This window comes from Lemur catta, chromosome 6 (genome assembly GCF_020740605.2).
Source record: "Lemur catta isolate mLemCat1 chromosome 6, mLemCat1.pri, whole genome shotgun sequence".
NCBI classification, from domain to species: Eukaryota; Metazoa; Chordata; class Mammalia; order Primates; family Lemuridae; genus Lemur; species Lemur catta.
The window spans coordinates 55,941,380-55,961,578 of record NC_059133.1 but is presented as its reverse complement, the minus strand read 5'-3'; the positions used below and the strand labels follow the sequence as shown (position 1 = coordinate 55,961,578).

The 20,199-nt window shown below is 54.4% G+C and overlaps 1 protein-coding gene across 2 annotated transcripts; it reads right to left on the bottom strand.

The window, feature by feature from the left end:
- Window positions 1-1,609: 1,609 nt before the first annotated feature.
- On the bottom strand, window positions 1,610-7,567 carry KRT5 (keratin 5). 2 transcript variants are annotated; one of them, XM_045553931.1, is made up of 9 exons: window positions 6,636-7,567; window positions 5,830-6,044; window positions 4,986-5,046; window positions 4,780-4,875; window positions 4,474-4,638; window positions 4,003-4,128; window positions 3,579-3,799; window positions 2,772-2,806; window positions 1,610-2,302 (listed from the first exon to the last, which is right to left on the bottom strand). In XM_045553931.1, exons 1-9 carry the CDS (start codon window positions 7,185-7,187, stop codon window positions 1,971-1,973), a joined length of 1,803 nt encoding a protein of 600 aa, XP_045409887.1. In that variant the 5' UTR covers window positions 7,188-7,567; the 3' UTR covers window positions 1,610-1,970. The 2 variants fall into 2 exon arrangements, with proteins under 2 accessions (XP_045409887.1, XP_045409888.1); XM_045553932.1 differs by lacking the exon at window positions 6,636-7,567 and adding an exon at window positions 6,161-6,272.
- Between the last annotated feature and the right edge of the window lie 12,632 nt (window positions 7,568-20,199).

Genomic DNA, 20,199 nt, shown 5'->3' with positions numbered 1-20,199 from the left:
TATTCAGAAAGGGGGCTGGGAAGGAGGGAGACCTGAAAACAGGGGGAGGAAATAAAAAACTGATCCAGAAGTCCACAATTTGATGTAATTAAAAATCCAAATTTTACAAAAAGAATTTACACACCAAAAAGATAAAAAAAGATGTGCAGATTGGTTTTGTGCCCCTAGCACATAGATCTGAATTTACTTTCGCATCTGCTGAAATACAATTGACAAACCTTCATGGCCTCAATCCATGCTGGAGCACAAATTACACTTATACCTGGGCATCCACTGACTTTAAACAAGGTACCCTTGTAATATTGGAGAAGTTGCTGAACACAAAATAGAGAACAAACAGGTATACCTCACCTTAGTTATCAGAACTACTGACTTGCCTGACTTCCTGGTGATCATAGCATCTCCTAAAGTATACCACAGTGGGCATGGACAGCCTGACCCAATAAATAATAGATTAAAACTAAGTTAAGTCCTTGGCACTTACAAATTAGCTTGACAAAGTGGTTCCCCATGGGCCTCCCCTGGCCCCTTTAATATAGTTAGTATGCCCCAAGGTAAACTAAAATAGGACCATGAAGGAATGAAACCCATTAGACAGAAATCTATTTAAAGAAAGGGTGGTTATATCTACTGTTTTGCCCTCAACAATCTAGTCTGGCCTATTTTTAAACTTGGGAAGAATGAACAGTGCCTCACAGTGGATTGCCACAACCTTAATGCCTTGGTCACACCCATTAAGGCCCCAATATCATTGAATATTGATATTGATACTCAATATCATTAAAATTACAGACTTATCCAGTCAGCAATTGGTAAATATTTTCTTCTTATGGATTTGGCTAATAATGTTCTGTTGAGTCCCCATTTCAACAGCCTGTCAGCCCCAGCCAGCTTCTCCTCTGAAGGGTTGCAACATGCTTTTCCCGGATACTCGTGGTGTACCTCAACAGCACCGCCATTGCACAGTCTTTGCAGAGGAGACCTTGAATGCACCTGACTTTCTCCAGCAGCACAGATGGGATTTACACTGATGAATCCTCCAGAGGGATTGATGTGACCACTCAGTCAGGACATACAAATGCTCACAAAGGAGCTCACAAAAAGAGGGTGTGCCATTGTCCTACGCATAGAGCAAGGTCCTGCCGCCTCAGCTAACTTCCTGAAATTATTTGGCAAACCGTCCCTGACACTGTCAAGAAACAGCTAGTGATCCTGTCAGTACCCACAGTGGTAGAATAGGCACAACATCTTTTAGGCCTGTTGGGTTCTGAAAGAAACATACGCTTCATTTACAAATTTTACCTAAGCCCACTTATGCTGTTACTTGCAAATCGGGCCACCTTGCAACAAAGGGCTCTAACATCCAACTCAAGTGCAGTACGATGGACACCCCCATCAGTGCCCTCCATAGGCTCCTTCACCGCAGAGGCTTTACCAGCCCCACTCAGGCTTCTTGGAGAGTCCAGACCACCCGTGATGGCCACTCTCCCTTCAAGGTTATCCCATCTCCCTGTAAATTGCCAAAGGAACCAACCACATCTGGATAAATCAACCCTCATGGGGTCTCTAGGGTGGTTGCAGACCTGGAAAAAACAATTCTGCACAATAGTTTATATTATAAAAGCATTTTATTGAACACACTCTGGAGGAAGTCAGAACCAGAACAAAATTTGGGGTTGGGGTGGGGATTCTGTTTTGATGGTTTAGATACTAGAAAACTTTGGATTCTTGTTAAATCAAGGACATGGGGACCTAAATGCTGATTTGAAGCAGAATATAGAATTGCAACATGGGAGACAAGAGACTGGGGATTGGGCCCTCCCAGGAACCAAAGATTGTGGTTCTGCAATAGGCTTGGTCTAGACTAGTCTCCAGAAAAAGGGGAAACTTGGCCGGGGCAACTGCCTTGAAGAGGCAGTCTCCACAGGCCGGGTTGCTGCACTTGGGAGGCAGTGTCTTGCAGCAGGCTCTTAGCTCTTGAAGCTCTTCCGGGAGGAGGAGGTGGTGGAGACAAACTTGACGCTGGAGCTGCTGCCTCCGCCGCTGCCAAAGCCCACCCCCAGGCCTCGGCCGCTGCCTGCACTGAAGCCAGAGCCCCCCACACTGAGCCCACCGCCCAAGCCCCCACTGCTGCTGGAGTAGTAGCTCCCACCGCCACCTCCGCTGAGACCTCCACCGAGACCTCCGCCGAGACCACCACCGAGACCTCCACCGAGACCTCCGCCGAGACCTCCACCGAGGCCACCACCGTAGCCACCGCCACCGCTGCCATAGCCAGAGGAGACACTGCTTGTGACGACAGCTGCAAGGAAAAGAGGGAGAACTCAGTGACATCAGTGCATCAAGCCGATCCTATGGGGCCAACTTATTTGAACCTGCCGGTGTTGGAGCACTATACCTGTGCCCTTTTACAGAGTAGCAAACAAGCTCCGGAAGAACAAAGTCATTTAGTTAAGGTCCCTAAAAACGTTGGTGAACATAAGGGGCAAGGCACAGTGCTAGGTACTGGGGCGGAGGAGGGAAAGGCAGGTGCAAGGTCCAAGATGTGCAGGATGCGTGGCCACATTGTCTTATCCAAGAGGTAAGACATGAGCCGTCAGGACAGTGCTTCCTGATCCGTGTCCTTCCCGCCACACCCGCTTGTCACTACGTGTGTTAAATAACCATATGCTGGGATGGGGATCTCTGGTATCTAGAAACAGCAGGATTCTGAGTTGGCACCAAATAGCCCCCGTTATCGTCATTGTTAATGACTGTTCAAAGTTACTTACAGATGTTGACTGGTCCAACTCCTTCTCCGCTCAGCCTGAAAGGGGAAAAATTAAAATTAAATTATAACTCCCATAGTAGTGATTAGAGCTCATTTCATAAGCCAAGAGTCCGTATGCCTACAAAACTGCTTAAATTAGAAGGAGTTTCTGGAGGGACTTTCCGATGAAAAGAGATTGACCTAGAAACAAGTTGTCAAAGGCAGATTATAATTCCCATCATTCCCCACCCAGTGTGTGGAAGGCATGAGTAAGAGGTTGCGGGAAATATGAATATGTATAAAGCAGTTTTTGCCTGGGAGGAGCTCACGTTCTGTGAGAGAACTCAGCAGGGACAGAAATGTCTCAGATAGAAAGGAGGCAATGAGTGGTGGCAGAAGATTGAAGAAAATGGAGTATGTTGAGAATCCAAAGGCAGGTGAGTTGAACTCTGCCGGAGCAATCATGAAAGGCTTCCTGAAGGAGGCGGTTCTTGAAGAATGGGGGGGGGCAAGGGGGGACATGGGTATGGCACGGACATTGAGGTTGAGAAAAGAGCACTCCCAAAAGCAGAAAGGTAGGACATGAAGGACATGTGTGTTGAGTTTCTTAGTTTTTTGGAGCCGAGGCAGGGCCCCAGAACACTAGTGCAGTGAAAGGCCAGAAAAGAGGGTTGAGGCTGGCTGCATGCCCACATGTCAGATTGAAATCAGACTGATGACGTGTCATTGTCACACACCAGACAGTGATCCCTTGTACGTGTGTTGTGCGCCCTGCAGTGCAGAAGCTTCGCTTTATCAAATAAGAGGCCGGGCGCCTCTGTCCGCCCACCTGCACTCCTCGCCCTCCAGCAGCTTGCGGTAGGTGGCGATCTCCACGTCCAGGGCCAGCTTGGAGTTCATCAGCTCCTGGTACTCGCGCAGCAGCCGCGCCATGTCCTGCTTGGCCTTCTGCAGGGCGTCCTCCAGCTCGGCCAGCTTGTTCCTGGCGTCCTTGAGTGCCAGCTCCCCACGCTGCTCCGCATCCGCGATGGCGTTCTGCAGGTTGGCGCACTACAGAGGGGAAGGAGGGAAGAGTGGGGACACTGGGCACTGGTAGCTGAGCAGGGCCTGAGGTGTCTCTTTCTGAGATTCTGGGTGAGGAAAACCAAACTATCTAGAGCCCCAGAGAGAACCCGGTGCATGTGTCCTGGTCATTGTGGGTCTCCCTTTCAGAGCTCAAGCCTCTCCCTTGCTGCCTTTCAGCTTTGCCCTACCTGCTTCTTGACATTGTCGATCTCAGATCTCAGCCTCTGGATCATGCGGTTCATCTCAGAGATCTCATGCTTGGTGTTGCGGAGGTCATCGCCGTGCCGGCCAGCTGTCTGCTGCAGCTCCTCGTACTGACGCCACCAGAAAAGAGAAAAGGTTCTGTTTACATGAGGATGAAAAGCACCTTCCCAAAGTTCGCAGCCCGTGAGCTGCCAAGCGGTGGCAGGTGGTGTGGTTATCTAAGGTCTGGTTCAGGGTGACTCAGGGTCTCCTAGAGATAGTGGTGTGAGATTCAGAGTGAGGTTCTGTTTTCAGATTGTTGGGTATTTTTGGAAAATGCACTCAGGGCTGTTCCCAGAACTCATCCCAACAGGCTTTAGCAGGTTTCAGGAGTCCCAGCCTTAGTGTCGCCATGGCCTGTGATCCTAGACACGTGTCTGTCCCCTCACTCAGGAGACATCCACCAGAGCACCCACCTTGGTCTGGTACCAGGACTCGGCCTCGGTCCGGCTGCGGTTGGCGATCTCCTCGTACTGGGCCTTGACCTCGGCGATGATGCTGTCCAGGTCCAGGTTGCGGTTGTTGTCCATGGAGAGGACCACAGATGTGTCCGAGACATGCGTTTGCATCTGGGACAGCTCCTGCGGGGAGATTTGAAGTCAGCCATCTGATTCTGTGTTATTCAATGTCAGTTTCATTCAAATCTTCCACTCATTGTGGTACATCAACTTGAGAAAAGAATAATTGAAAACTTGCTGGAAAAATTGAGGTAAGTTTCTTACCGCATCAAAGAACATCTTCATGAAGTTGATCTCGTCCATCAGTGCATCGACCTTGGCCTCCAGCTCCACCTTGTTCATGTAGGCAGCGTCCACGTCCTGGGGACACAGGGAGGTTGGCACACACACACTTCCACTCTGCCCTAAGTGAGCTCCACTTTTAGGAGGGCACGGCCACAGGCTACAAGTTCTCTCCTACCCACACCCACCTTCTTAAGCATCACAAACTCATTCTCGGCAGTGGTACGCTTGTTGATTTCATCTTCATACCTGGTGGTGAAAGGGAAGAGAAGTGTTTGTCAGAGGGCGAGGAGTGGATGAAGGGTCTTTGTTGCACAAAGTCAAGTGTGAGCCTGCTTTCCCTGTGGGAAGGGGCTCCTCACATCTCCTAGGCAGAGAGGGAGGGGACAGTGGCAGTGTGAGCCTCTGGGCCAGGTCCTTACCCATGAGGATCTTGCTTTCTCTGTAACTGCCTACCAGAGAATCATTCTATTATTGCTATAATTCAGTTGCTTCAAGAATATTCCTATAGAAAAGCTGTATACTGTTTCTCTCCAACTCCACAGCTAATCAATTTCTCTAGTGCTTTTCTCAGCTTTCACAGGCTTTTTAAAAAAAGAAACAAAACAAAAAACTAGCAGCCCAGTGGCTGCTGCATAAGAGTAAAGAAATTATTTGAGCCACCAAGCCGGGTTACGTCATCACTTCCTGCTTTGAGGCGAATCCATCCAAAGGCCCGTGCAGTGTACTTGGAGTTTACTGGGGAGGACAGCACAGAGAGCAAGACTTACATGACTGCAGGTTGCACCACGTAGTGCCGAGGGTGCAGTGCTTGTTGCTCTGGCTGTTGGCTAAGTGCCTTGCACAGGGGCTGAGCCTAGGGCTGGAACTTTCTAAACATGGACCTGTTGTTTTGTGTTAGTATTGTAGGTGTCCGTAGAAGGTATATGTTTCTAGCCCATAGGGAAGGCATAAGTAGAAGACTGGTTATGGTTATGACACCCCTCTGGTGCCAAGAAGCTATCACTCCCCCATCTCCAACCCCCAACTCACTTGTTCTTGAAGTCCTCCACCAGATCTTGCATGTTCCTCAGCTCCGAGTCTAGGCGGCCTCGCTCCCCGAGGATGCTGTCCAGCTGCCTCCTGAGGTTGTTGATGTACTGCTCGAACAAAGGCTCCAGGTTCTGCCTCACGGTCTTGGTGCCCTGCTCCTGGAGCAGGGTCCACTTGGTGTCTAGGACCTTGTTCTGCTGCTCTAGGAACCGCACCTGGAGAGGAGCAGAGTTTGAAGGTGAAGGAACTTGGAGTTCATGTTTCAATGATCAACTCACTAACGGACCTCCCATCTCCTGCTTCCCCCACAAACTTTTCCCATGTGCAGTACCTGACCCTGTGGCCCAGGATGGGAGGTCCAGAGTGAGGCACCCAACCACACTCTTCTGGGGGACACAGGACACTTGTCCAGGGCACAGAGAGCATTAGGAATGGCTGGTTGGCCCAGGGCAGTGGTGGCTGCAAAGGCACTCAGGCTGCTGCCAACGCACTCATCTGCCTCCCTGTTGCAATCAGCCCCGTTACACAAGGCACAGAATTCACCCCTCTGTCCAAAAGTAGTCAAGGAGCCCTTATGGGGTAATCTCTGACTGGGAAGAAATAAGACTGTCCTCTCCAAGCTGCCCGTCTAATTAAGAAAGTGGCCACAAATCCAGGACGCAGAAAAAAATGAAAACCCGTAACTGCAAACTATGAAGCTATTTTCATAAAGCCAAAAAAATCTTCCCTCTCCCCTTTGTTTTTGACATTTATTCCAGACTCACAGCGATTTTTTGTTGTTGTTGTTACAAAGGCTCACGTCTCACCTTGTCGATGAAGGAGGCGAACTTGTTGTTGAGGGTCTTGATCTGCTCGCGCTCCTCGGTCCTCACCCGCTGGATGGCGGGGTCGATTTGCAGGTTGAGGGGAGTCAGGAGACTCTGGTTGACGGTGACCTCTTGGATGCCTCCAGGGGGGCAGACAGGGAAGCCAGGGCCACCAAAGCCACCTCCAAAGCCAGCTCCACCACCGAGCCCAAAGCCACCACCAGCTCCACCGCCAAAACCGAATCCACTGCCGGCTCCACCTCCGAAGCCATAGCCACCTCCAGCACCGGCACCAAATCGATTCCTGAAGCTGCCGCCACTAGTGCTGATGGAGATCCTCTTGGTGCCCCCCAGGTTGTAGAGGCTCCGACTGCCAAAGCCACCCGCTCCACCAGCACCCCCAAGGCTGACCCTGCCGAAGCCACCACCGCCACCCCCAGCCCGGGACACAGAGGTGAAACTGGTGCGAGAGACAGACGGGGTGATGGCAGAGGCGGCACTGAAGGAGCGGCTGCCCCCACTCCGGAAGGACACGCTTGACTGGCGAGACATGGTGGCTCGTTCCTGGTGGAGCAAGAGAACCGGGCACTAGTGGGCTGGAAGGTGCTGGAGAGAACAGAGCTCAGCAGGACGCAGAAGGTGGCTCTGTTACCCAGGAGCGGCAATGCCCCCTTTTTATCCCCTCCAGAACTGGGCTGGGCGGGAGAGCTGTCGAGCTGTGAGTGATTAAGTGGGCTGGGCATGCCTGGGGGGCAGCTGTGAGCTCACCCGTCACACCTGCACAGTGCAGGGTGCAAACTCTTTCTTTCTGGCAGGCTCTGCTCAGTTAGAAATAACCTTGCCTTGCAGCACTGGTCTCTTTGCAGCAAGTTGGCAATGAAGTCTCTCTGCACTATGGGGGCTGGGGGCTGGGAGCAACCCAAGGAGGGTGCCAGGAAGTGAGGGGCATGGGCCACGGCCACTGTCCTGGAGACCCTTACGGGACCAGGGGTGACAGACACCCCAGCACAGCACGCATGGAACATCTGCCCTTCCACTTAGGGGAGCTGTCAGTGGGGGCAGAGGAGTCCACCACCTGGCAGTGATGTGCTCTTACACCTTTCTAGGCAGGTTGCTGCAGGGATCTCACGTCTTGGAAAGGCAATCCACGACCTGATACCTTGGGTATGTGCCAGAGGGAAAAACAGCTTTGTCCTTTCCTGCGCACTTTCTTTCCTGGGGGAGGACAGCTATCCCAGAGCCCACGGGGCAGGTTCCCCTGCAAGGTTCAGACCAGACAGGCTCCCCCAGACCTCAAGTTCCAGAGAGAGAGAATGTGGGAAGCCCTCCACCCCTGCTTCCAAAGCTCCTCTTAACATAGCATTGTGTGTCCCCTTTGACCTTTTCCTTGCTCTTTGGCCTGAGCAGGACCCTGCAGGGGCTTAGCAAACCTGGGGGTCCCGCGTGGTCCCTTACGAAAAGCCCTGAGGCTCAGCAGGCAGTGGTGTCTACTTTCTGGGGAGCTGCTCTGCGGGCTCCAGCCCCCCAGGTGCGTTGCAGCCAGCTCCTGGTTCTTCCACGGGAAGGAATGACTCACCGTATCTGTTGGTACAGGCTGGAGGCCGCCACAAACACATACCTGCAGGAGCTTCTAATCTCATCAGAAACATGTTGAGAGCGGGCCGGCCTGTTATAACGGCAAACCAGCCTGCTGCATGCAGCGGGAACGGCTGCGCTCTCTCTGTGCCCAGCCCAGTCTCCTTTGGGGCCAAGGGAATGGAAAACGGGATTCGGAGACTATGGATTGTGTGGCCAGAAAGACTAGACCACGCAGGTTTGCAGGCCCAGGTGGCCGGCATAGAGCCTGGCAGCCGCTTTAGGGAGGCCCCGTGAGATCCCCTCTGCAAACTTGCCTGGGGGCTGTGCTACCAGCTGGGGGAAAGGGGGCTCTGGTGAGGTGTCCCAAGCCACACCCCCTCTTTTGGCAGCAGACCTGCATAGGGCCGCCTCTCTGCCTCCCCCAAACAGAAGCAGAGCTCAGGCCCTTATGAACTGTGGGGGCCTCTGTGGGCCAGGGTTAGAGGCAGTGCAACAGGTTCCAAGCCTCTGGGCTGAGGGGCTCCGTCCTCAAAAGTAAAAAGAATCAGGACCCAGCCCAGGCTCAGGAATCTCCAGTCAGGGCCTGTCATTGGCCACAAGGAAGCCGAGGTTGTGGGAAAATGACTCCACTTGCCAGGGTCAGCCGGGGTGGTGGTTGCTGCCCAGAGGGCTGTGGTGAGAAAGCGGCTGACAGTGAGTCCCGTCAGACAGACCGACGGCCAGAGCTGGCCTGACAGGTCCTGGGCAATGAGGCTTGGGCTGCCTGCCTGCCTGGAGAATTTCTAAGACTCTCAGATGAATTCTACCGAGTTCACCAATTGCACACTTGGTTGCCTTTTGAAGAATACGTGAGTGTCTTGGAGGCCTGAGAATTATTGGGGGCCCCTCAGCTCCTGACAGAACAGGTTCAAGCCTGAAGCAAGTGTCTGGGGACCCTTAGGAGTTCCCCCCTCCCCTAGAAGATCACTGTCAGGGTATGTCCCCTCTGCCACACACACACACAGGTCCTGGGTACAGTCCCCACTGCCCTCGGGGAAGCCCCTCCCTGCCCCAGACACTGGGACATTCTCTTCTCCCCATTCACCCTCCTCCCAGCTGTGTTGTGAAGAGACAGGACTTGGCAGAACAGGAATGCATTCTGGCCAGTCTGAGAATGACTAGCGTGTGCCAAGCTCCAATCCAGGTGCCAGAGACCAAAGGTGGGTGTGTGGCGAGTAGCTGTAGCAGGGAGTGTTTGGGTGTCTCAGCAGGGGAAAGTGGTGCTCCTCTGTCCAAGCTCTGTGGGAACCTCCCCCCAGGCAGCAGGGCAAGCCCTCCTTCAGTGCCAGATGTGGACGGGCATAAATAATGGAGCTGCTCCCCGTGGGGCGCCGGGCACCAGCACCACTGCAGGGTGGGACAGTCCCACCCCAGCCTGGAATTCCACTGTGGCGGGAAGAGCGGATTACAGCGGGCTCCAGCGAGCATGTGTGTCGGCCACCCCACCGTGGGAGTCACCTAGGCTTGGCAGGACTTGCCACTTGCTTCTTCTCTGGCATTGTTTTCCACATCAGCAAGAGACAGTGAGGGCTTAGCGATCTCTCCGCAGCTGGCCCTGCTGCTCTCCCCATCAGGGAAGGGGCAGCACGATGACTGGCAGCCCCCCTCACAGAGGTGTGGAGGAGTGGGACACGGCCAGGGCTTCCCAGGGAAGCTCTCACAGGCACCAGGCAGGGAGTACCTTTGGTTCACGGGGCAAGGAGTAGGCAAATCCTGCCACCCCAGCCCAGGACTCTCCCTTCAGAGCCTCCACCCCAATCTGGATGTCTTCAATAGAAGATATATTTAATAGGGCATAATAAATACTGTCCCCAAGGTGAGGGAACAGCTTTGCATAGCCCACGCCCTCAGCCAGCCTGAGCACTGGAGGTACTCAGCTAACATTCTTTTCCCTGAACTGACGTGAAGTCATCTCCCTCCACTCCTTTCCCAGATCTTTGTGTGAATTCCCCATATTATATATACATATTATGCATGACAGTACAACATAGATGCATATTATATATTATATACATAATATTAATATATACATTCCCATATATTTATGTGAATCCTCCAGCCACATGCTGAGTCCCAGAGTCCTGCCCATCTGCTTTTGTCTCTGGGTCCATGCCTACAGGGCAAGTGTCTTGTCCACTGCGAACCGGGCACCCTTTGAGGACAGCGTTCATGACTCTTTCTTCCTTAGACTGCTCCCCCGACCCCAAGCCTGGCAAGCATTCTGCATCTGAGCTCACTAGTAGCCCCCATGCCCTGCCCCAGCCCCCAGTCCCCTCCTCCAGGACACAGAGGAAGCTACAGTGTTCCTGTCCTTGCAGCCCTTCCACCCCTTGCGTGGTCAGCACAAAAAGTGGGGAGCAATAGTTGAGGCTTGAGTCACCCCTATTCACTGGGCTGTGGTTGGCAGCCCCATCAGGGAGCCAGGAGCCAGATTCGCAGGATGGGGCAGGGCGGATACAGTGCTGTGCCAGCCCCAGATAACTCTTCCCAAAGCCCTAGCCTCCGGGAGGAACTGAGAGAATTTTCCTGCCTCCACCCAAAGCCAGCGGGAACCCTGCCCCCACCCCAAATCTGATCTCAGCTGGTTTCTTGGGCTCTCAGGGACATGGGAGACTGGCCCCTCTGTGGACCAGGGAGCTGGACATACCACGCCTCCCTCATGCAGCCAAGTCTGGCCGAGGCTGTCTTGCAATGCCGGGAACCCCGCCCAGTGTCTCTAGGACTTTTAGGCCCAAGTCTGAAAATAGGCCTGGGTAGACACACAAATGTCCAGAGGTAAAGCCACCACTCAGCCTTGGCTCAGGCGGGCTTTGCAGGCAGCTCCCTGCTGTCATTATTGGGGTCGTAGTGACAAGTGACCTTCTGGAGTTGAGTTTTCCGGTGCAAGGGCTTCACACAAATTGTGGGTCACAGCACAGGTACAAAAGCTCATGGCCCCACTCTGGACCATGTCTTAATCCTAATCAAGCCCTTGAATGGTTCTGGGCCCCGGGACCTGTGGCCCACCTCTCACTGCACAGTGTCCCCTTTGGGGGCTGGAAGACAAGGGAGGGCCCCGGGCTCACTGGTGGGGAGGGGGCCGAGCAAGCTGGAGTTTTAGCTGAGAGCTGACTGGGGCTGAGCAGGAAGGGCAGGGCAGACCTGCAGGAGGCCCGGGGAGCAGCTTGGCCCCCCTCCCTCAGATTCAGCAAGCGATCAGCAGTGCAGGCGGGCGGGAGCACAGCCTCCCTCCAGCAGGCCCCTACAAGTCTGGGAATGCGCTTTCCTTATTTGAAGGGTGTTTTGCCAACAACATAGCAATGTGTTTGAAATCCCCCTCGGTTGATTGAAACCATGGGCTGGAAATCAACAAATACTTTAATTAGTCAGCGGGACTAAAAAAGGACATACAGCAGAAACCTCTGCGCTTTGCTTTCTCATACACAGTGGTTTCAATTTTTAGATAAACATTTATATAGGACTTACCGTGTGCCAGGCGCTGCCCTTCACACTTTACGTGTATAAATCTAACATCGGAACATGCAAAGAAGGGCTTTTACCGTGTTCTCAGGGTTTGCTTTGGCGTCACACATGGGCATGTGTGTCTGGGACTCTGGGGACTTACAGCCTTTCTGTGCAGTGGAGCGGCAGGGACACGACTCGTTTACCCAGGTCGTACCTTGCAGGATCAGAGGCTCAGAAGGAAGCTTTTTGCACATTCCTAACTTGCACCATGTTCCTTTTCTCCCTGCTCCTGTCTGTCCCCTCCCCAGCAGGCATAATTAGGGATGGACGGCAGAGGTAGCCTGCTGCCGCCTTCTCTCGGAGTTTGGGTTTGATGCACCTCTTCCTCGTCATGAGAGGGAAGGCCAAGGCACAGGGGACAGAGCCCTGTGTCTGCCTGGCTTTCCCTTTTGCTTTGGTGAGCTCCTAACCTGGGCAAGTCAGTGCACAGTGGTGTTATGACGGTAGAGAAAAGAAAGTAAACGATGGCGTTGAGGCTGGGGATGTCGCCTCTCCCAGGGCCATCTTCGGGAAACGTGCTTGGCGTGTGGATAGTCTTCAGGGCACACGGCACCTTGCGGGCCCCAGGCCCACCCTGTGCACACACTTGCAGCTCTTGTCTTCACGTCCCACAAGCACAAGCCACCACTGACTTTGCTCACTGTCCGCCTGGACCAATAATCACTGTCGAGGGTTAGTGGAAACAGAGTAAGGCTTTTTCCGGGGGAGACGCAATATGAAAAGCAGCTGAGAAAAGAGAGCATGAGCGAACACTTGTACCAGTCACCGAACCAGGACTTCATTCAACATGCGTGTCTGAGCCGTTGCCGGGCGCCATGCACCGGGTGCTTCTGGACTTCGGTTGTGTCCCTGTGTCCATCCTATGTCCTCCTCCAGACCCCAGGGCTGAGGACAGGGCTGGGTCTCCTCCCCAGAGCTCCTCGCCAGGCCAGGACGGTGACCCACGCCACTTGGAGGTGACCGGGTGGCCGAGCAAAGGCTGAGTTAAGGAATCCTGCCTGCCTTGGTTTCAGCAAACATCGAGACCCTCCTGATCCATCCACAGAGGAAGAGGCTGAGTTCAGGGAGGTGAAGCCCACGGCAGGTGGGGTGAGAGCCAGGGCCAGGTCCTGGTCCCCTCCTGCATGCTGCCAGCAAGACCGTGTTTGTCTCCCACTCCAAGGCTGCGTGTGTCGGTCCCCTTGGGAGGATCATTTCCCGAGGCCCGAGTGCACCAGGGGGGCTGGCTGCTGGCTGCTGACCGCCGTGGGTGATGGCGGTTTTACCAGTCTCCCTCTCCATTGTAGAGCCCTGAGAACTTCTGGTGCTGGCTGGTCTCTCCAGGGAGCTTTTCCCCTGAGGCATTTGCCTACACCAGGCCACTGGGTCCCACCAGCCTGTGAGCGCTGACCACCCCACCCCACCGACTGATATGAGGAGGGAGAACTCACACGTGCATGGCCCTATCCGCCCCATTCAGAGCCCCGCAGTGCCCTTGGCTAGCTCTCTGGTCAAATCTATGTCCCCCGAGGCGTCTCCAAGGGCTCCCATCGTTCCTCGTTCTGTTCACATGTCCCTGGGTCCCCACGGCCTTTCAGCCCCAAGGCCACCCTGAAGCCAGGGGATCCACTCCACCCTCACCCCCGTGTCTACCCGCTCAGTGCTGGCTCTGCCCCCTTCCCTCTGGACTCTCCATGATCTCAAAACAGTTCAAAACATGGGTTGGGTCAGTGCCCCCAATGTGCTTTGTGGCGTGATGGAAGATGATTGCAGTAGCCACAGTTAGGTAGCACTTGGGTGTGTGCCAGGCAGAGTTCTGGATATGTCAACTCATTTACCCCTCACAACCTCATGGGTTGGGTCTATTGTCGTCCCATTTCACAGAGGAGGAAACTAATGCCCAGAGAGTGTAAGTATCTGGCAGGCGGCGGAGCCTAGACGTGGGCCTAGGCAAGTGTGGCTCCAAAAGCCCTTGTCTCCACCACTGCAGATGTTCAGGGTGTCGGTGCACAACCGCGACGCGACTCTGCAGAGGACGACTCCGGCCAGGCTCTGAGGGCAGCAAACACGGTGGGTCATAAATGCCACTCAGCAATGTCCCTCAGTGTCTTCCAGAAACCCCGAGGGAGCAGGCCCTCCATCCTAGAGTAGGGACAGAGGAATGGACCCTTGGGAGACCCCCTCTCCTCTCTGGACTGCGAGAACCCAGGGTGGGGACAGCTGAGACTCTGGGGAAAGACTCCAGGGGGTTGAAGTTATTCTGTGCAGTGTCTCCAGGGACAAAGCTTGGAGACCACCACTTGACACTCAGCTCCCTACTGCCCCAGCACCAGGCCCAGGGCAAAGGCCCAGACGCCTCCTGGGGCCATCCTTCCATCTGCCTGCGATGCGGCTGACAACTGCTCCCCTAACATCTCAGGGCTGGTCTGGTCTTGGCTCAAACTTCAGCTATTCCTTCATTTCTCATTTCTCCCAACCCCACAACTACTTATGGCCAAAACTCCCAAACATGCCCCTACAACACTTTGCTCAGGATGAGCAGAGGCCACGAACATGAAATGGGATGACCCAGCTGGGGAGTTATTTGGCATCTTTCTTTCTTTTTTTTTTTTTTTTTTTGGTTTTATAACATTAACATTTAATTGTGTAAGTAGGAATATCAATGTTTATATACATATATATGTTTTAAATTGTGGCAAAATACACACAACATAAAATTTATTGCCTTTACCATTCTTAAATGTACAGTTCAGCAGCGTTAAGTACATTCACATTGCTGTGCAGTTGTTTGGCATTTTTCACCCTTTGGGATGAGCCAAGCCACCAGTGGCCTCAGAGATGACCTGCTCCTTGCACAAGGCTACCCCACTTAGAAAAGAAATTAACCCCATTTCATTGAGACATGGAGCCTCGCTGCTTTTGGTGACACTCGGCCTGATTTCCTTTGGCCCTTCCTTGAAGTGCTTGCTATGTGCCTAACATCGTGCTAAGATTTGACATATACTGTCTTATTCACTACCCACATTATCCACAGGCGATTAAGGACTATTATAATATTATCCCTGTTTTGTGAACCTCAAAAAGGTTCTAAAGTCGTACAGCTAATACGTGCCCAAACCGGAGTTGGATGCCAGGTCTGTCTGCTCCTGGCCCGCGTGCTCTCAGCCAGCACATAAGTGGTGGCGCCGAGGGGTCTTAAGGAGCCCAGCACCTCCATGATCTCCATCAGTGGCCCATATATTAAAGCCACCTCAAATAGACATCTCACCTAAGCAGCACAGTGTGCTCCTCTGCAAACCAGCTTGGAGACAGACCAGCCACGCCACTGTCTCCTAGCCAGATCACCACCTCTAAGCCCCAATCCCTACCCAGGAAGAAATTCTGGGGTGCCACAAGGGTCCTCAACACCATGACGCCCCAGCAAGATGGATCTTCCCAACCCTCTAGATCTATGAGCCCTGAATGCTCTCCACCTACCCACCAGCCTCCCAGGCAGGGCCCTGCCAAGGAGTGAACAAAAGCTCCATTCACGATGACCCTCCCCCGCCCCACCAGGCCCTGCTTCCCTCCTCAGCCACTGAGAGTCCCAACCGGTTTCTCAGTCTCCCCGAGGGCTTGTCCCACCCATCAGCCTCCACACCCTCCAGGCCACCCCGGAAGGGAGAGCCCCGGTGTCCAGGGCTAGGGAGACATACCATGGCTACTAATGCCTCGCAGCCCACGCCATGCCTGTCTCCAGCCGTCAGCTGACCTGGGCATCTCTGAGGGCTGGGCCCCCTCACTCTGGCGTCAACCAGGGCCTCCTGAAGGCTGGCACACTGCCCTCAACAGAGAACAAAAACACGTTATGGTTTGCATGGCCTCAGACATAACATGGCTCCATTGTTCTGAGCCTGGATAATGAGCTCACGTTAACCCTGAGAACTGAGGTTAGCCAGGTCCCTGGGTAAGAACCTCCTTAGCTCGGGAACATGCAGTAGCTTCCCCCCGGCCTCATCCTCAATGCCTCTGGGTCCCCCTTGCTCACAGTCTTCCCTGACGTCCGTGGTAAGCAGGATAATGACTCCCAATAATGTCCGCGTCCTAATCCCTGGACCCTGGGAGTGTTTGTCATGTCGCACGGCAAAGGGAAACTCAGGCTGCAGGTGGTGTGAAGGGTGGCAGCCAGCTGACCTTAACATGGGAAGATGACCCTAGAGTATCTGGGCGGGCTCACGATGATCTCAAGGGTCCTTAAATGTGAACAACGGAAGTGGCAGAGGAGGTCAGAGTGATGCCATGGGACAAACTTGACCCCCTGTAGGAGCAGATGAACGAGGAGCAAACTCCCCCAGAACCTGCAGAGGGACGCAGCTCCGCCAAGACCTCCATTTAGCCCAGCGAGACCCCCTTCAGACTCTGACCTCCAGGTCTGTGACGTGGCCGTTTGCGCTGTTTTATCACTGAGTTTGCGGTAACGTTGTAGCCGCAGCAGGACGCCACCTCTCTGTCTAGGTTCTGCTGCGGCCAAGGGGGTCTGCTCTTTGCCCTCCACACTCAGGTTACCTTCTCCCAGCTTCCAGTCTCCCCTCCCCTGCCCCCAGCCCACCTGCCCTCCTCGCCCTGAACCTCCTGCTGAGGCCCACTGCCCACTGCACACACTGTGCAGGGCAGCAGACACTGGGCCAGTCTACAGAGCAGTGAGCAGGCCACTGTCACCACCTGCTCAACACCACCGGGCTCCTCTGCCGGACGTGTGCTTTACTGCCCCAGGGTCTCTGTGCATTCAGGGTTTTATCTCCTGGTCTCAGATTGAGTGCTCACTGTGGGCTGGGTCCCAAGTCTACCTTCCTCAGACTGGCTTTCCCTCCCAGCCTCCACAATCCTCTGCCCCCAGGCTCAGCAGGGGCCGTGCCCAGCACCAAGGGACAGGCTCAGGTGCTCACTGTCCCACCAAGAGCAGGAGGAGCTCGGGCTGGACTCACACCTGCCCCTGGCTGCACTTTGACGGGTGAGCCACCCAGCCCATGCCTGCTCCACCTGGGGGCTCGCCGCTCCAGTGTGTCTGGCCTGCTTGCAGCAGAGCACCCTACCCTGCCAGCCTTCTCCTGGGTGTTAGAGGGGATTGGTCTCTCGGTAGATCAGTGGCCTCATTTTCTGGTCAACTGACTCTGCCCACTGCTGCTTTTACCCACTTTAGGGTCACCCCCAATGCCTGCCGCCAGCTGCAGGTCCTCACGCTGGAAAGGCCGAGCAAGGCAAGAGGGCAGTTTGCAGGAAAGGGTCTGGCTGGTGAGGCAGGTGTCTGTCCTGAAATGTGACACGATGACTGGTTATATTATCTCTCTGAGTTTGTTGGCCTGATGGGACAAATGTAGGCATTCCCAAGTGGCCCAGTTGCTTGTGGGGGAGGCAGAGGAAACCATCCCCACCCTTTCTCCAGACAGCCCCAGAGGGTTCACCCCAAAAGGAATGGGCTCCCTCCATCTTCTCTAGGCCCCAGAGCCTTCTTGTGTGGCAGAGAACAGGTGCTCCCTTGTGTTAGAATCTTGACAGAGACTCCACTCCTTGCGAAGAGAGGCATGCCTAATAGGTTTATCTCATAATGACCTCAGCGGGGAACACAGGCTAAAGACAGAGCCTTTGACCTCAAAATAGCTTTGGGCTGCTCAGGAATCCTGCCCTGCACTTCACCCTACACCCTCGTGAGTGTTCCCACGGCCTGCACCCTCTCCACACCCCTCCAGGGACATGGGCATGGCTGGGTCCCAGCTCTTCCACTCTTGGGGGACAGCTCCAGATGGACGTGGAAGGGACAGAGCAGGGGAGATCTTGAGCATGCACCCCAAGGAAACCGATCCAGCATGGATGTTCTAACATCCAGACCTCGGGCTCAGATTACCAATTTGGGTCCCACCTCGTGAGGGCAGGCATCTCTGAAGGCCTCCAGCACCATCAATCACTTGATCACCTTAGTCAGGTCCCAGGGCTCGAGCTCAGCCTCAGGCTGGGTGGCAGGTTGGACACCTTCTTCCTTCTGATCTGCTCAGTCCTGCAGTTTTCCATGGCCAAGAATCCTGAGATGTCTGAGGCAGGGTCTGCATCCAACAATCCCTGGAGGGTGGAGGGGAGGAGCACTTCTCTGAGGCTTCCAGAGTCTGCCCTCCTGCTCCCGTCATCTGGCTCTGGAGCAGAGGTGGCCCTCCACCCACCTGGGATGCATCTCCTGCCAGGCAGGCCGCACTGGGCCCTGAGTGATGGCGGCCACCCAGCCACCCGTTCCCAGGCCCTCCTCTGAGAGCACACTGGCTCTCTCCCCGCCACCACCCCTTGCTGGAGGGTCTCACCACCCTTGCTGGGGGCACCAGTGGAGGGGAGCTCACCACGCACGAGAACCCCTGTCTAACTTCAGACAGTCCTCACGATCAGCACAGTCCTCCTCACTGAGCATTGAAATCTGCCTCCCTCCAACACACTTCCACTCCGCAGAGCTGCACAGAAGAGACCAGGCCTCTACCTCTTTGACAGATACGTCTGTATTTGGAGACATTTCTTAGTCTCGCTCCCCCAGGGCACTGACTCGCAGGGAGAACAATGGGATTATATCCCAAACTGTCCGCTGCTGCCAGCCCTGCTTACAGCCCTCCGAGCTGTCTGCAGCCCTGCAGCCAGCCCTAAACCAGCCCAGCCTCGCTGGCCTCCCCAGCTGGTGCCCCTTCAGCCCCCACTGATATTTATGGCTCCTTAAATATCTCCCAAACTGCAGTCCTTCGAGTGCCACTGTCAGGAGTTTGGCCATGTTCACAAGCCACCTATACTATCACTGTTTCCTCTAATACATTTTCTAAAATTGGCTTACACGTTCACCTAGTATATTTATTTCATAAGAAAACTTAATTAACTAACAAATTACATATTTTCTAATATATATCAACATAATGCTGTGACAACCATAAAACAGGCAGTGACACGAAGCCTGAAATGGTTTTGTGTGCCTGCAGTGGCAGGCCACCCTGGGTGGGAAGCACAGCTTCACTGGCCTGTGCTCCCTCCTCCCCCTCCTCGAGCCTTTGTCCCAGACGCCTTCCTGACACGGCTCCACCTTCCTCCTTCCCGGGGCCCTGGGGACTAGGGATAGGCCTTGCCTCTGTTTCCTGGCTCCCAGTCCTCCTCCAGCCTGGAAGTTTGGAGAATAGCTCTCTGATCCCAGGCCTCTTCTCCCACCAAACAAGGACCGCACTGCCCCGCCCCCTGCACTTAGTGGAGAGGTGGGTTGTGGGGCAAGGGGCGACACCTGGGCTGCTTGGCATCGTCAGGATGCCCAGCTGTGAGCCTGGACGACCAGGTACTCCTGATCCAGAGTCAGGGCGGCAGGGAGTGAATTTCCGTGATGATAGATCAAGTGTCTGCAAACCACAAATGAGCACTCGGAAAGTCAATTACAGTCCTTAGAGGGTTAGAGGGTGAGTGTAGCGACAGCAGCTTCTGACCAGGCCGCCAAAACAACAGGGGCTGTGGGAGGTTCAGCCCAGGTGTGCGCTGGGGGAGGGGGGTGGCCAAGGGGCCCAACCCCGCCCCACCTGTGATAGTTAGTGCCTACCCAGAGATGCTGGGAACCACACTCACTGCCCTCTGGCGAGACCCGGGACGGACTCCTGAAAAGCCTGTCACCTCGAGGCCTTTGCCGCCCTGGTCACAGGGCCCCTTGCTGGGCCTTGGCTGTCTCTGGTACTTCCTGCCTGTCCCCATTGCTGACTCCAGCCTCACCTTTCCCCTCCCAGACCCTTACTGTTGGTCCCACACAGCGTCCCCAACTTCCCCGGGAGCCCTAAGGGCCCCTGCTACTCCAGGACTTGGTTCTGTGTCTTCAGGTGCCAGATCTGAGACACATGAGGGACACAGTGACATTTCTCTCTCCCCTGTCCACGCTCTGGCTCCTCAGGGTAGGAGACAGCGTGGGCTGCCACTTCTGGCTGGGGGCCCTAAGTGGCTCTAAATTTCCTTATTTACATAAATTGGGGGTGCTAACAAGATTGTTAAGGCTCTAATAAGGAAATATCCTTAAAGAATCTAGCTCATGGCCTGATGCACAGCCCCAGTTTAACAATAGCTATTTCATTATTCCTACCTTCCAAGTTTGTCTCTACATTTATTTCCCATTCCCATCGACTCCTTTGCTATTCCTTCCTCCTGTCCTCTGACACCCGAAGCTTGGCCTAGGTGTCCCAAGTGTGGGTGCTGTATCCAGAGCACCCTTATACTTAGTCAAGAGTGGCCCTTGCCCTGGACCCTTCCAGCTGTCCTCTCCCCACACAGCCAGACGTCTGCAGGGGTACTTAGACGTGCTCAGGGAAGACACGCTGCCCCCCCTTCCAGGCCAGCCTCAGAACCAACCAGCAACGCCCGGCCCACGCGCAGACCTGCACAGGCCCCTCACCCAGGTCCATCCTCTGGAAAGCAAATTGCCACACTGCTGGGCAGGCCT